The sequence below is a fragment of the Gavialis gangeticus genome, unplaced genomic scaffold (assembly GCF_001723915.1).
Source record: "Gavialis gangeticus isolate Ggan-Ray unplaced genomic scaffold, GavGan_comp1, whole genome shotgun sequence".
Classification (NCBI taxonomy): Eukaryota; Metazoa; Chordata; order Crocodylia; family Gavialidae; genus Gavialis; species Gavialis gangeticus.
In genome coordinates this window covers 61,641,757-61,658,630 of record NW_017729024.1, presented here as the reverse complement: position 1 = coordinate 61,658,630, position 16,874 = coordinate 61,641,757, and the positions used below count along the sequence as shown (strand labels likewise).

At 49.2% G+C, this 16,874-nt stretch overlaps 1 protein-coding gene across 3 annotated transcripts in view; it reads right to left on the bottom strand.

The window, feature by feature from the left end:
* Positions 1 to 14,220, bottom strand: part of IKBKAP (inhibitor of kappa light polypeptide gene enhancer in B-cells, kinase complex-associated protein) — a 71,394-nt gene extending 57,174 nt beyond the window's left edge. For all 3 annotated transcript variants that reach the window (XM_019517165.1, XM_019517166.1, XM_019517167.1), the window contains exons 1-6: positions 14,113 to 14,220; positions 7,785 to 7,955; positions 3,252 to 3,404; positions 2,081 to 2,162; positions 1,535 to 1,615; positions 1,001 to 1,086 (exon numbers count right to left, since the gene is read on the bottom strand). In XM_019517165.1, the coding sequence (XP_019372710.1) occupies positions 1,001 to 1,086; positions 1,535 to 1,615; positions 2,081 to 2,162; positions 3,252 to 3,404; positions 7,785 to 7,934 (552 nt within the window). In that variant the 5' untranslated portion in view covers positions 7,935 to 7,955; positions 14,113 to 14,220. The remainder of the gene's footprint in view (positions 1 to 1,000; positions 1,087 to 1,534; positions 1,616 to 2,080; positions 2,163 to 3,251; positions 3,405 to 7,784; positions 7,956 to 14,112) is intronic.
* Positions 14,221 to 16,874: the final 2,654 nt, after the last annotated feature.

Below are 16,874 nucleotides of genomic sequence, written 5' to 3'. Positions count from 1 at the left end.
CGCAAGAACTACTTCACAGTTAGGGCGGCTAGGAGCTGGAACCAACTTCCTAGGGAAGTGGTGCTGGCTCTTACCCTGGGGATCTTTAAGAAGAGGCTTGATGACTACCTGGCTGGACTCATTTGAGTCCAGTCTTTTCTGCTGCCCAGGCAGGGGGTCGGACTTGAAGATCTACAAGGTCTCTTCCGACCCTACTTCTATGATTCTATGAGTGCCTCACTTCGCAAGCAGGGAATCTCTTAGCAAATCAGGAAAGCAAACTGAAAAAAAATCCATCTAATTGGATTTGACACTCATGCTGTTCAATAGCAGTGCCAGAACCTTTCAATCCACCAGGAAGACCTCTGCCCCTCAAGCTAGGTAAGTAGCTGATAGCACTAGGAAGTTGGCACCCTCTGTGTGCACCAGTTCTAGGAGAGATGAGAATAAGGCAGAAATGAGACACATTCCCAGCTGGTTTCACAGGTATTTGTTGACTGCAGAGACTCAGGGATCTTGGGATGCCCTGTGGTCCTAGTATTTGACCCAGGCAAAACATTTTTCGTCTCATCTGAAACAGCTGAACAATTCCCCACCCCCCGCAAAAAAAAATAAATAGGGAAGACATCTACCAGGAAAAACTGCAATCCAAGCTGCTCAGGCTTACAAGCAACTGGAAACAAGGTCTGACAAGTGGGACATAACCAACAATCTGACCTATAGGAAGCATTGCTGAGCTACATAAAACATCCAAGGGGGAAAACACATCCTCACACTCCATCTCCGGTAGCTAAGCCAGGGTTGTTAAGGGCTCCTTTCTGCACAGATGAATGGCGGAGATGGAACAGGCATTGAACTTAAAACAAGGGGAATTAGAGAGAGAAATGGGCAAAGGAAACAAAGACAAAGCAGAGGGCGCTGGAGGAAAATGGGGAAAACATGATACCAAGAACAAGGAGAGCTGCTTTCCCTGCACAGATCTCCCTCCTGGACACTCCCCCATTGTCAATCAGCACATTACCATTTGTTTGCGATGAGCTGCCTGCTTTCCTTCCGATCCGTGGAATTGCGTCTCCTTCTTGCCCCAGCCAAGTCCAATAAATTTCCCTACAGGGAATACAATTCGGGATTTGAAGACAGGCCAACAATCCCACACAGTTTGACCAACACAAATGAAAGTGGGCTGCCCACCTGTTCCACACTTTTGTGGTCTACATTACAGGCTAACACTAGTTTCTAGAATTATTCTGTTGGATACATTTCTACTGCCAAAAAGAGTACAGCTTCCTGAGTAACTTTCAAACAGGCATGACATTGGCTTTCCAGAAATGCCTACCACAGTCAGTGATGTACAACCCATCTGGCCTCATGGACCAAATAAGTGGCACAGGTCTAACAACTTTCCCAGATGCATAGTTAGTTCAATAAACATTATCACCAAACCTTCTTCCATGCTTTAGACAAGCTCCATTCAGTTCTGCTTGTCCATTTCATTGACCTTAATGATACAATAAGGAAACAGTTATAAGCACGTGTATTTGCTGCAATGTCTTACCTTCCCCAAAGTCATCCTGGTGGATATGACTTTCAGTAATTGGTTCAAAATCCTTTGTCATCATGATGAGGGTTTGCTGACCTGTTCAATAAACATAACAGACAATTTTAAAAGCCAGCAAGAAAAACAGAAGGTTTAAATCACAGGATTATAGGAAAGTAAGTCTGGAAAGGATCATAACAGCTACAATATCACTAATACCATAAACTACACTTAAAATATTCTTAAAAGATAAGCATTTTTTTCTATTTTTATAACAAGGAATCAAATGCAGGACTACACAAGTATTTTGGAATACTATACCAGGTTACACTTCTTAGAAAGAGATCTGTACAACTGCTGAACAAGAATGATGCAGCTTTAACATTTTTGTCTCTATATCAACATGCACACACACACACATTATTCTTTTGGAACTGAAAATGGGATTACTGAAATGCAGCTCTGGATAAGGGAAGATGGAAGAATTTAGCTGCAATAACACTCATGCAAGGCCACAGTATATTTCTTTATGGTTGCACAGGAAAGTTCAGACAATACCAGCACCTGTAACAAGCAGAACTAGCTCTTGGTCAGGACTCCAGCTCATAGTGGTCAGACCACTGTCTACACTCCCAACACATTCCAGCTGCAAGAAAGGAATGCACTATTAGACAAGAAAGAATCATAAGCCTGTCCTGAGCCTGCCATAAGCTTGCTCTAGTTTGCAACTGTAATTTAGATTCAACAAGGGCAGTTGCTGGGCTCAGGGAGGCAACCTTCTGTTGGCCCCAAAAGAATCCTGTCAAATCTCAGGTAAGTGGCAAGGTGTCAATTCTCCATTCCCTACCTTGGGGTGAGTTTGTCACCAAATCAATCGGCATCCCATTAACACTGTCATTGACACTGCCCCATGTGGTGCATTGTGGAACTTAACCTCTAGAGAGGACACCATCAAAACAGTTACAACAACCACTTCTGCTCAGTTGCCACCATCCCCTCCCCTCCAGGAAGGTACACTGGTCTGGGACCCAGAAGACCACGAGGTCTAGACTCACTCCTGTTGACTGACAACTTCACCATGGTCCCCAACCCCACCCCCCAACCCCAACCCTTCTCCCGAAACCAGAGGGCTTGGAGAGCTAGCAGTCAGACCCGTGCTCAGGTGCTTGGTCTCTCAGAATCAGTCAGCTCCATGCTTGGCTGTGCTGTGGGAAAATGAGTCAGTTCTTGTACATGCAATTCACTACTTGGTCTACTGCACTGAATGAGACTGAAATAAGGGTGATCCTCTCATTGGAGACTGTGTTGTAATGCAAACAGGCATGAGGCAGGGCAGACAGACTGCTAGCATGTTCCCAATGCATATACTTTCAGGTCTGGGTTTTAAATGTCTGCTTCCTTAGGCTAGGACCCTAATAAGTTAGTGGAGGACTGAGGGACTTCTTGCACTAAAGGACTCCAGTGTGAGCCCAAGCAGCCCCAAGGGGAAAACATATGGGGCAATGGTGCTGGCCACACCTCAATATTTGACTATCTAGGAATTACTAGAGTCCCAGTCCCAATAAGTTACATAGATTCTGCCCTATGTCCAATAAACCCTACAAAAGTCAGCAGGGCTGCACAAAAGAAAAATGCAGCTGACTGACCCAGTGAGCAGCAAGTGCATTACTAGCCTCAAGGGAGGTTGCTCCAGAGTCAACTCTGGCCTCTCTTTCCCCTTACCAGCCCAGCCTACCTGCTTTGTGCTGAGATTGCACAGGATGATATCTCCAGCTGCTGTGGCAATGCATACAGACTCCTGATCTGGCAGGTCCTCAATACCCACAATGTGGCCACTTCCATCTTCTGAGAGAAAGCCTCCCACAGTCAAGGAAATTTCATTTATCACCTGGGCACAGAAAGGCCAGAGAAGCAGAATGAACAGACACTACTCAGCTTACATTTGTGCCAATGCTAGTGGGGAGCCTCTGAGAAATGCATCCTCCAGCACCACCTTGTGTAGAACATGACAATTTAACCCAGAGGCAGGCAATTAGTATAGCAGAGCTCTGCAGGTTTCGGACTAAGCTTCTTTGGAGTGCTAACACTCTGCAGGAACAGAGCAACAGAGCAGCTCACTGAGGAACAGGCTTTGATTCACAACAGTTCGCTCCTTGCAAACCACCACTAAATTGCCCCAAAACAATGGTCTGGGGTCACTTCTGTATTTAGATTTCCCAGGTTTGATCACGGGTCTTCACCAGGCACAAACCCCAAAGTCTGCTTCTGAGTTCAGCAAGTTTATTCCTCCCTTGCTTTTGTAAAATCAGAATAAAACATCAAAAATGACTCAACTGGCCAAATCATTTAACTGTATTAGAGGTACAAATCTACAACCATTGTTATGCATATCCATGTTCTAGGCCCATACGCTCTGAGGTGAGGACTTTAAATTATGCACCTGCCAGTGTTACACACACAGCTTTTTTTTTGCTTTTTCTTTTTTTAAGGAAAATTTTTCACGTCCCAAGTCAAATCAGCCAAATCAATTACAGATCCATGAGTCAGTCAAGAACCAAATGTGGCCCTACTATTGGCAAACATCCACTAACCCCCACCCCCCAAGGCTTCAGATGCTTTCAAATCCTTTAACCCAGTGGTCTCCAAAGTGGGGTGCACAAGACGATCCATTGGGGTGCGGGAAGAAAATATTAGAACTTCTATTTATATATATATTTATATAAATATACATGTATTGGGAGTGTGTGCTCAAAAATTTTTTACTGATAGGGGTGCGCGAATATAAATATACATATATTGGGGGTACGTGCTCAAAAATTTTTTACTGATAGAGGTGCACGATCAAAAAAGTTTGGAGACCACTGCTTTAATCAGTATCCTATGTGCAGGCCCAAGCCCAGAGGCTTGGGGTTCGGATGCCCCTGAGTTTCACTTGTCCTCAGCTGTATGGCCACAGGAGCAAGCTAGGGAAGAGTCTCCCATTTCCATTAAGTTGGCATAAAGCCAGGATCTTTCCACTGGAAGTGGAAGTGGGAGACTAACTATGTGTTACCTCGGTCAAGGTACTATCCGGGGGTGCACAGACAGAGATTTTGGGGGCTGATACCAAGAGCCGATATTTAAGGAGGCATATCAGCTGATATCAATCTGATTTCTGGTACAGCCGCGTGCAGCTGTAAGTCCGTTGTGGTGGAACGGGAGTGGGGAGGGAAGGGGCATTGGGGGGGGAACAACAGATCAATGGCCCCCTGTGGTGAGGAAGGGAGGGGACAGGGGCTGCCCAGGTGTGGTGGGGCACAAGATGGAGCGGCTCATGGGGGAGAAGGGGGGCTGCTTCCACCACTGCACACACCCCGGGGAGGGCATGGCAGGGCATGTGCTTCTGGATCTGCACAGGGCAGAGTGGGTGGGCTGCAGCTGTGGGCTAGAGCCAGGGCTGCGCTGGGCTATTCTCGGTGGGGGCTGGGCTTGGGGTGGGGCTATGGAGGGGCTGCAGCCACCCCAAATTTCAGTGTAGCCCTGCTCCCAGCGCCGCTGCTGCGTGCCTGGCACAGAGCCGGCTCAACACCCCACCTCCCCCCACGTACCAGGAACAGCTGGGGCTGCGCTGGGAATATGGTGGCAGCAGCGCTAGGAGTGGGGCTACGGTGAAATCTAGGGTAGCTGCAGCCCCCTCAATAGCTGCCGGTTCCTGCTCCGAGCCCAGCCGAGAAGAGGCCGGAACAGCCCACAGCTGCAGCCCGCCCACTTGGCCTTGTGCAGATCCAGGGGCACATGCTCCCCCAGGGTGCACACAGCAGCAGGAACTGCTGCCTACCCCCCAAGAAGCTACGGCTGTGCCCAGCCCCACCCTGGCCAGGAAGCATCTCCCCACCCTACGGGGGCCGTTGAGCTGAGCCCCCCATACCCTTCCTTCCCTACTCCCCTTCACCATAACAAACTTACCAGATGCACACAGCTCTCCATGCTGCCAGGCTCTGCTCCTCACTGCCTGCACGCTGCGCTGCAGCTGTGTGCACGTACGGGCGTTTATCAGCCAAATTATTGGCCATATTGGGCCAATTTCTGGTACAGACAATTTTCTTTATATTGGTACCAATCCAATATCAGACTGATGCGTCGGTCCACCTCTAGTACTTACCCCTACCAAGAAAATGGTTTCCCTCTGCAAGTAGGAAAACTGCTTTGCTGGTCATGGTATTTCACAGCTGGGGCTAAACAAAGCCTTTGCAAAGAGCTGTGAGCATGTTCAGCACTGCATGAACTGGGAAAGCTCCTTTAGAGGCAGTTAGATCACAAGACACAATATTTGCAACGTAACCATACCCTTGGCAACCAGAACAGTGTCTTGCATTTATTGCATTTCTACCAGAAAATTCAACCTTGTGATTTCATAATCAGAAGAGAGAACTTTCCACCCATCCTGATCTAAAAACATGGAACACACTCTGCTTTCACATCCATTTACTAGGTGAATCCAATCAGCATGCAGCAAGCTTAGCTCCAGGAACAGCGGAAAAGCAAGTCCTAGAACAGGCTTGTCCAACATATGGCCCGCCAAGGCATTTTCTGGGGCCCACGGTGCTGTGACGGGAAACAAAAGTAAACACGGTTTACTTTCGTTCCTGCCCCTTGTCCCTCCCCCAGCCCCTCAGCAGCTTCCTAATGGCTGCTGAAGGGCTGGGGAAGAGACAAGGTTCCCACAAGCACCGCGTCAGCTTAACGTTGCCAAAGTGGTGCATGTAGGAAGAGGAGTGCAGACCCGGCCCACTTCCTCCCATCCCCAGCACCACGTGGGGAAGCCACCACTTCCCGGCCCGAGCGACTCGCCGCTTCCTGCCCACAGGAGAGAGGCAACCCAGCTTGGCTGCCCGGCCCCCAGTCGCTGGTGGAGGTGGAGCGGCGCGGGCAGGTACCTCCTCCCGCCGGGCTGTCAGCATTGGCTGCACCGTGCGGGGCAGCCCCGGGCTCGGGTGGAACCTGCATTCACTGTGCCCCAAGGTGCTGCCCGGCCCCGGCCCTGGCCCCCTGGGCTGCTCCCAGCAGGGCTTGCAGATTCCCAGCTGCCCGCTGGGAGCAGCCCGGGCTCTATGGGTGGCAGCAGCTACCCAGAGCCGGGGCCAGCTACATCCAGGAGGCTTCAAACAGCTACACCGGGCTCCAGAGCCCAGGCATCAGCTCTATACTGGTGCATACAGGTGCGCCTCGGAGTGGGCAATGGGGGAGGGGCCTGAGGCAGTGCAACCCTGGTCTCTCCCCTGTGCCGCTCCGCCTCTGCCAGTGACCCAGGGCTGGGCAGCCAAGCTGGGCTGCCTCTCGCCTGCGGGCAGGGAGCGGCAAGTCACTCAGGCCAGGAAGCAGTGGCCCCCTGTGGGCCCTATGTGGTGCTCGGGATGGAAGGAGGCAGGCCGGGTCTGCACTCCTCTTCCCACACGCACCGCGTTGGCAACATCAAGCTGATGCGGTGCATGTGGGGAACCTTGTCCCTTCCCCAGCCCTTCAGCAGCCATTAGGAAGCTGCTGAGGGGCTGGGGAAGGGACACTGGGCAGGAACGAAAGGTAGAGAAGATGAATGGCATGGCTTGTCACAGAAATGGGCACTGACCTTTTCATATCTAATTACTGGACATAATTAGATAAGTTTATGTGAATACATGGGCCACTTTCTAAGTTAGTCATCTAGGCCTTATTTATTTAACTCAGTTATTTTGCAGAGCATAGACAAGCTAAATTCTGATACTGCAATTCAGTATGGTATGGACACAGCTGAAGGGGTTTAGCAGTGTGAACCTGAGAGTGCATTTGGTTGGGCTGGGCTAATGGGAATGCTTGCATTTATTGGTAGCACAGAATTAGCTTAGGACACACTTTGGTCAGGACTTTTTAACTTATCTGTTACATATGCAAATAAATAAAATGCGTTTGCCAGTTGTACAATAAAACCTTGGGTTACTTTTTAACAGCTAGTCAGTTTGGGAGACATTCTAGGGCAGGGGTTGCCATTTATTTTGGATTTTAGACCACATTTCCAGACCCATTTCATTGTCACTTCCTGCAACTTCACTGGTGTCAAACGTCACGTAGACATCACTTCCTGATGTGATACCACTTCCTGTGAGGTCTTTGAATATGGCTCGCCGGCCCACTGGGTGGTGAAAAGTTTGTGATCCAGCCCCACATTCTAAAAGGTTGGACACCCCTGTCCTAGAACATGACAACAGCTTTACATAAGAGCAGCAGTGCTGGGGAATTTCTACTGGACACTCACCTGTTGTGTAGCAAGGTCCAGCTCCAGGATCCCATACTCTGAGCCAATAAGCACTGTCTCTCGGTCTCCACAGAGGCAGAAGTGCTGGGGACTCCCAAGAGCCTGTATAGGCCCATACTCTTGCGTTCGCAATAACTTCAAGTTTCTCATTGTGAGAGCAACAAGCGGGAGCTGGAGAAATACAATGTTCCAAAGCACCCATTACACAGATGCACAGAGGGGACTGTGTGACAAGTTTTTGGGCTGATAATGAGACTGCCATCCACAGAGAGGCCAGAAAGAAGAGAACCACTGATGTTAGTGGAGGGGGTGGGAATGTTGGAGCATGCAAAACAACAGATGGTTGTGAAAAGGAAGGACAGACTCTGGTCTTCATCCTCATTCAGAGAAGACTAAGGGGCATACCCTGAACCTAAAAGGAGGCAAATTTAAAATGGAGAAGGAATTAAAATGCATAGTTACTTATTGCAACACGATGAATGACACTGAGCCCAATGAACTGGAGTTTTGCATACATCATAAGGGCATCCAAAACCATTTTCTGCTACTCTACCCACCACCCCACAAGTAGGTCTGGAATTTATTTTCAGAGCTGTTTCCAGTGGCATGCATGCATTTGGCTTCATGTTCAAAAGAACAGCCATCAAGAGGGGATATGTGCCATGAGTTAGTACGGAGTGAAGAGATAGCATCAGAGAGGGTCAATAAGCAGCCCAAAACAGAAGGGGACAGAGGAGAAGAGATGAGGCTGAAGTCAGTTGCTTATTCCCAGTTCCTTATTCAAAGCTAATCTATACCCAATAAAAATTGTTATTAATAAATTACACATTCTAAACAGAGAGAATTTCATTAGCTGTGCGTATTTACTAATTAAAATGTAAAATAATATCCCGCATCAAGTATAAAGCCCTAAATGAACATCAAATTAGGATGGGATTATGGAGCAATATACTTCTCAGGCCACCCCAAACTACTTGTCAATGCCACTGAGGGACAGTTCCAAAGCCCCCTGACCACAGTCCTGTCTGGCCCAAAGCGTGGTTTGGCCATGCCAGGCTGCCAACCTGACAGTCCCCCACGTTCACTGAACTAAGTATAATGGCTCAAATAAGGAACTGGCTTTGGGGCTGAGATAATGGCTCAGAAGTCCTGTTTGGGCCACTCCACAGCATACCTCTGTGGCACCAGAGGACTCTCCTGGACATGTCTGACCAGAGTCTTGCCCTGCCAAGAGCATGGTTTGTTTGTGCCAGGCTGGTAACTGGCATCCCCCCCCATGCCCACTGTATTAAGTATAATGGCTTGAATAAGGAACTGGTTTTGGGCTGAGATTATGACTGGAAATCCTTTTTGGGCCACCCACACCATGTGTGTGGTACCAGGGGACTCTCCCGGACATCTCTGGCCAGGGTCATGCCTGACCCAAAGCACAGTTTGTGCACGCCAGATTGCCAACTGATAGCCCCCCCATACTGACCACGGAACTGGCTCCATGGTCAGACCCAGAGAGTGACAGTTGATGGAACCAAGTCAACGTGACACATGGTGACCACTGGCATCCCCCAGGGCTCAGTACTTGGACTGGTACTCTTTAACACAGGCAGTCCTCGACTTACATGTCAAGTTGCAGAGTTGCAACGTTTCACACTTACAATGTTTATAAATTGACACCCTGCTTCAACTTTATGTCAGTTTCAACTTTACAACACTTGATCCGATGCGATGCCATGCCAGCGAACAAGTTTGCTGCGTCGCTCATCTCCCTGGAGAACATCTGTCCACACTTCCTTGGACACTTTGTTTAAGAAAGCAGACAAGACTCCAGAAAAACCTGCAGCCAAGACTCCGGAAAAGACTCTAGCCAAGACCCCTTCAAAAAGTCCAGCAGTCACCTCAAAGAAGTCCTTCCAAATCAATATGATTGCTATTTACAACATAAATACATTAATGTAGCTATATTACTCATTTATAATTGATCGAGTACAAAATTCTGGGGTACTTTTAGTGAAAATAGGGTATCGGGCCTTGGTTCAGGAACCAATTCCCCATTTATAACATTGTTTCTTATGAGAAAATTGGTTCTGAGTTGCAACATTTCAACTTAAGATGGTTTTCAGGAACCAATTGTGTTTTAAGTCAGAAGACTGCCTGTATATTCAAAAACTGTCTGGATTCAGGTGTCAGAAGTGGACTGGTTAAATTCGCAGACAACACCAAATTATGGAGAAGTGCAGTCATGCTAGAGGATAGGCTGGTAATTCAGGCTGACCTGGACAGGCTCATAAGGTGAGAGAATCAAAACCTAATGACATTCAACATGGAGAAATGCAAGGTGCTCCACCTTGGGAGAAAAAACCTACCTCATACTTATAGATTCAGCAGTGCTACACTCACTAGCACCACAACCAAAAGAGACTTTGTGGTCAACCATGACCCCAAGATGAACATGAGCCACCAATGCGATGCCACAGTTGGCAAAGCAAATAAAACTGGCTTGCATCTACTGAAGCATCTCAAGCAAGACCCAAGAAGTCATCCTCCCACTTCACTCAGCCTTGGTGAGGCTGCAGCTGGAGTAGTGCATTCAATTCTGGGCTCCATGCTTCAGAAAGGATGTGGAGAAGCTTGAGCCACATGCATGATTAGAGCTCAAGAGACCAGGCCTTATGAGGAGAGGCTGAGGCACGGGACTCTTCAGCCTGGAGAAGCGAAGGCTCAGGGGTGACTTGGTGGCAGCCTATAAGTATAGAAAGGATGTGCATCAGGAACTGGAAGAATGTCTGTTTACCAGGGCATCCCAAGGGAAGACAAGGTCTAACCATCACCCCAGTTGACTTTCTGCCCCTGGGGCAGGGGGCTGGACCTGATGATCTTGTGAGGTCCCTTCCAGCCCTAATGTCTACAAAATCTATACCAACTGCACTAAGTATATGTGCTCGACTAAAGAACCGATTTCAGCTGGGTTTACGGTTGGAAATCCTTCTTGGGCCACTCCACAACATGCCTCTGTGGCACCGGGGGACTCTCCCAGACATCCCTAACCAGAGTCTTGCCCAGCCCAAAGAGCAGTTTGTTCGTGCCAGGTTGCCAAGTGATAGCCTCCCCATGCCCACTGTATTAAGTATAATGGCTCAAATAAGGAACTGGCATTTGGGCTGAGATTACACATGGAAACCCTTTCTGAGCCACCTGACACCATGCCTGTGCCACCAGGGGACTCTCCTGGACATCCCTGACTAGAGTCTTGCCAGATCCAAAACACGGCTTAGCCGTGCCAGGCTGCCAACTGATAGCACCCCAGCCACTGTACTAAGCATAACAGCTCAAATAAGAAATTGACTTTTGGGTGGGGATTACGGTTGGAAATCCTTCTTGGGCCCCCCCACACCATGCCTCTGGTACCAGAGGACTCTCCTGGACATCTCTGACCAGAGTCTTGCCTGGTCCAAAGTGTGCTTTGGCCTGCCAGGCTCTGATTTACTCCCCATCACCATGTGTGGGAGCAAAAATATCCAGCACACCTACTGGCTGGAAAGTGACCCTCTCAGCAGCACAGAAGCGGAAAGGGATCTTGGAGTCGAAGCGATCTCCAAGATGAACATGAGTCATCAGTGTGACGAATGTGGCAGCAAAGCTAACCCCACTTTATCATGCATCAGCAGATGCACGACTAATAGATCCAAGGAGGTGATACTTCCCCTCTATGCGGCATTGGTCAGACCGCAGTTGGAGTACTGCATCCAGTTTTGGGAGCCCTACTTCAAGAAGGATGTTGATAGACTCGAGAGGGTCCAGAGGAGTGCCACTTGTATGGTTAGGAGCTTACAAGACAAGCCCTATGAGAAGAGACTGAGGGACCTGGACCTCTTCAGCCTCCACAAGAGAAGGCTGCGAGTTGATCTTGTGTCTGCCTACAAATTCATTAGGGGGACACAGCAAGGGATCAGAGATGCTCTGTTCACCAGGGCACTTCTTGGAGTAAGAAGGAACAATGGTCACAAACTGACAGAGAGCAGATTTAGGCTAAATATCAGGAATACTTTTTCACTGTAAGGGCGGCCAGAATTTGGAACGGGCTTCCAAGGGAGGTGGTATTCTCCCCTACCTTGGGGGCCTTAAGAGAAGGCTGGATAGGCATCTGGCTGGGGCCACCTCAACCCAGCACTCTTTCTTGCCTAGGCAGGGGGTCAGACTCAATTATCTGTTGAGGTCCCTTCTGACCCTAGCATCTATGAATCTATGTGCTATTTACACTGCTACCAATTAGGAGCTGCACTTTGACTGGCATCATGGGGCAAAACCCTCTTGGAATCATCCCAAAACATGTCCCCACTACCAAGGAGTGGCAAGTAGAAGCAGGGCTGGAAGGGACTCCCATAGGTCACCTTGTCCAACCCCCTGCCTGAGGCAGGATCACTCCTATCCAAACCATCCCATCTAACCATACATCATAGACATAACACCTGAACCTGCCACAAGTAAAGCAGGAGAACTATGGCAGCCACTGTCCTGTTTTTATGAAACGTTATCAATATATGTTCCAGAGATTCCCAGGGAGAGGCTATACTCCTGCTATAGAGGAAGGCAAACCCCCCCCACAGTCCATATGTCAATCTGACCATGGGGTAAAAGTCCTTCCTGACCCCAAATATGGCAATCGGTCCGACCCTGAGTGAAGGGCAAGACCCTCCAGTTAGGACTCTCTGGCTTTGCTCCTAGCAGAAGAATTGGCCTACCCCAGTTCAAGTCCCCAGCCTTAGCTGTAGCACCACTCAGTGGCCCTGAAGAAGGCTTATAAACACCCTGATACATGCCTAAATCATCCCTGACCAGTAGCTGTCCAACCTCTTCTTGACACCTCCAGCGATGGAGAATCCACAACTTCCCTGGGCGTCAATTCCTCCTCTTTGCAAGGGTTGCTGCCATTCTCCTGGGCTTCTTTCACGGATGACAGCCTAAGTAGCAAGAGCTGGCTAGTAAGAGCCACACAGGAGTTACTATGACTTGATGCTGGAGACCACTAGTAGAGTTCAATGATAGGAAACGCTGCTGTGGATACCACCTCCGAGAGTCTCCATTGCTCTGCTGGAGGTCTCTGCTGTTGCTCCACACTGCTGGAGGGTCTCCACTGCTCCTCCAACAATAAAATATTTTCACACATTTGTGTATTTCAAATCTGGAGGGCTGCCATTCCACCCAAAAAGCCAGTTCCTTATTTGAGCCCATATACTTAGTACAGTAGGCACGGGGGGCTGTCAGTCGTCAGTCTGGCACGAACAAGCTGCACTTTAGGCCAGGCAAGACTCTGGTAATGGGTGTCTGGGAGAATACCAAGTTGCACAGACACACAGTGCTGGGGGGCCCAAAAAGGATTTCTTGCCATAACCCCAGCCCAAAACTCAGCTCCTTACTCGAGCCCATATATTCAGTATGGTGTCCAGAGGGGCTGTCAGTTGGTAGCCTTGCACAGCGAAACTGCACTTTGGGCTGGGCAAGACTCTTGTCACAGATAACCAGGAGAGTCCCCTGGTGCCATAGAGGTATGCTGCGAGGTGGCCCAAAAAGGATTTCCAACCATAATCCTAGCTCAAAAACCAGCTCTCCTTACTCAAGACCATATACTTAGTACAGTGGCTGGGGGGAACGGTCAGTTGGCAGCCTGGCACGGCCAAACCACATATCGGTTTGGGCAAGCTCTGGTCAGGGATGTCCGGAGAAGTCCCCCAGTGCCACAGTCATAGTGTGGGCTGGCCCAGAAAGAATTTCCATCTCTAATCCCATCCCAAAAACCTGTTCCTTATTCAAGCACTTACGCTCAGTACAGTGGGCATGGGGGCACAAAGAAACTGTGGCTGGGACAGGCAAGACTCCAGTCAGAGATGTCTGAGAGTGTCCCCCAGTGCCACAGGTATGCTGTGGGGTGGCCAAAGAAGGATTTCCAGCCATAATCCCTGCCCAAAAGCCAATTCTTTATTCAGGTCCACAAACCTAGTACAGTAGGAATGGGGGGAGGGGGCTTTCAGGTGGCAGCCTGGCACAAACAAACCAGGCTTTGGGCTGGGCAGGACTGGCCAGAGGTGTGCAGAAGAGTCGCCGGTGGCACAGAGGCATAGTGTCAAGTCGTCCCCACAACAGCCCTAAACCACGACTCTACCTTGCGGGCACCGCGGGGACACGGGAAGGCCCGGTGGCAGTCTCCGCGGGGCAGGGGCCAAGGATGCAGGGGGGAGGTGAGCGCCGAGCCAGGGGGGAGGCTGCACCTCATGGCCCGCCCCACGGACAGCCGAGGGCCCAGTCGGGACTTGCTCCCGCCGCGCAAACGCCTCACCTCGGAGCTGCCGAGCTCGCGCGCACCCAGCCGCCGCACGTGTAAACTAAAAGCTTCTCAGCCCCGGCGCCGCCATCTTAAGCCCATGTGGGCAAAACGAGAGCTGAGCATGCTCCGTAGAGAGCGTGACGCCATCCGTGCCCGGACGGGGTGAGGGCACGCGAAGCGCCTGCGCATGGCCCGGCTCGACCTCCACTGCGCAGGTTTTGGGGCAAGGGAGAGTGTGACGACGCGGGGCTTGGCCTTGCGCCAAGTCTCTTGGGGCGGGGACAGGTATTTGCTGGGTGACAGGTGTCCAAGCACAGCCGGGCACCGTGTCTGGTGATCCTGCATGATGCAGGCTAGAGACGGTGTCTTCAGCAGTGGAAGCAGAGATCCCTGTACAGTCATCTGTCTGGGAGGTGGAGGTTTAACCACAAGCACATCACAAGCTGGCAATGAGTGGAGGCTGCTTTTTTTCCCTTTGTTCCAGTGAGCTCCCTTTGCCCCTTGCTGCAGTGTTATTTCTGACCCGGCTCAGCTGTGCAGGGCTTGGATGCCAAAAACAAAAAGAACTTTTTTTCCCTGCAGCCTCCACTGTTACCAAACTGCTCCCCCCGTCCTGTATCAGACTCCAAAACTCCATTAAAAATAACACTAACTTGCACTCAAAATGTCAGTGCAACCCAAATTTAGCTCCATATGTGTGTGCCTTATGAAGCAGCTTTTCTACAATCACATACTTAATACTTTTCCACAGATATCATTGGCAGGATGAGCAGTGTTCAGCTTATGAGTAGGTATTTATGGCTTTTTTTCCCCTCCTTGTCATGCAGCATGTGGTCCTAGGCCTCATTTTCTGCACAAGGTTCAAACCCTGTTCTGAACTCATTTTCCTTCATGGGTTTTCCTGTGATATTCATCACTATATTGGCCAAGTGCTTCACAAGCTATAACAAATGGACCTCCACCATGCCACAATGAGCAGAATATGGTATTCGTATCAGCTGGAGAACTAAAACACAGATATTTTAAAGTAAATATTTCCCTTAATTTTGGGTGCCAAATTGATATATCTAGGACCTAATTTTCAGGGTTCTTCCTATTATACACCTTTTTATCCCAGTTACAGCTGTGAGTGCCTAGCTAGCACTTCTGGAAATCGAGCCACAGGGTTTCAAGTCAAACACAGAGGAAGTGAGGCACATACAGTTAATTAATGGACACCTGTATGTGAACTCAGTAGCTCAGGCAAGAGTTGCATTCAGTTTGCCAGGGCACTGAAATGGATTAACTGTAGTGTAAGAAATTTTGATACTGCAATTGTATAGTTAATAGAAATTCCTTGAGCATGTGCAATTACTGTATCCTTGGGAAGCCTCTGCAAGGAGTAAACTTTTGATCTGTTGACCCAGTTTACCAGCCTGGACATGTGTAGTTGAGGGACAGGATGTGATTGACAGATGAATGTATCTCTTTGAGAAAGTGGTTCAGGGAGGTGATTGGATTTGATATGATTGACATTGAGTGACGGGACCTTTGCCTCAGAGAACTGGCTATTGGAACTGGGGTGATTGAAGGCTATGTAATCTGAAACTTTGGCGCTGTGTGTGAGGTTTGTGGTTGGGTCTCCTGTTGCGTGCATACTCTGTGGAGAGTGAGTAGAGTCCAGGGGGCTCCACGGTGCAGTGCCTTGGTGTCTGTGTGCATTCATACTCATAATCACTAGGGTTCTGTGTTTGAGGGGGTTTCCAGAGAACCTGCACGTAGGTGTATGCGTTTGTGGTGGTCACTGGGTGCATTTGATCTCATGGATTTGTGTGCGTTTTGTGACTTGGGGAGTGTGTTTGGTTTTCTGAACTTGTGTTTGGTTCTTGGAAAATCTGGATGCTTCTTGATTCAGCAGCCGGTAACACCCTGTGGAGCAAGTGAGGTACAGCTCATTAGAGCCCAATCTCCCAGACTTATTTCCTAGGATCTCCTTGCTTCAGCTTGACTCAGATTAGCTCGCTTTTGACTTTGGTTCAGACTGATTGACTTTGACTGTCTTCACTGTTTACTGATTCCATATTGGTAAAATATAGATTGTATCTCTATGTTTTCCATATCTTATATGAATATAACTGTTATATTGTTGTTATTCCTTACCTCTGTCCTTACCTCTGTCTATATTCTTTGAGAGATGGCTGCTGAGGTATGCAAAGTATTCAACATACTCCAGCTTCTGTCCGTCAATGAACATTTTTGCCCGGAGAGTCGATTGGCCCTAGGCTGGTGAAGCAGCTTTGTTTTTCTGATGTTAGGGGCATTGGTATCCTTGAGAGAAGCAGCTAAGCAGCAGTTAGTCTTACCTCGATCCTGGGCAAGCTTTTTGAGAAAATTATTCTGGCGCATATCCACGAGGGGCCAGCAGGGGAGGTCATGGTTAGGGGCAACCAACACAGGTTCCTTAGTGGCAGGTCCTGTCAGACCAACCTGGTGACCTTCTATGACTAGATCACCAAATCATTAGATGCAGGGGTAGCAGTGGACATAGTCTTCCTGGACTTTCGGAAGGCCTTCAACACTGTCTCTCACCCTGTTCTCATTTAGAAACTGGGGGACTGTGGTGTCGACACCTACAGAGTCAAATGTGTCGCCAACTGGCTGGAGGGCCGCACCCAGAGAGTGGTGGTGGATGGGTCATTTTCGACCTGGAGGGATGTGGGCAGTGGGGTTCCACAGGCCTCGGTCCTCAGGCCCGCACTGTTCAACATCTTCATCAGTGACTTGGACGAGGGGGT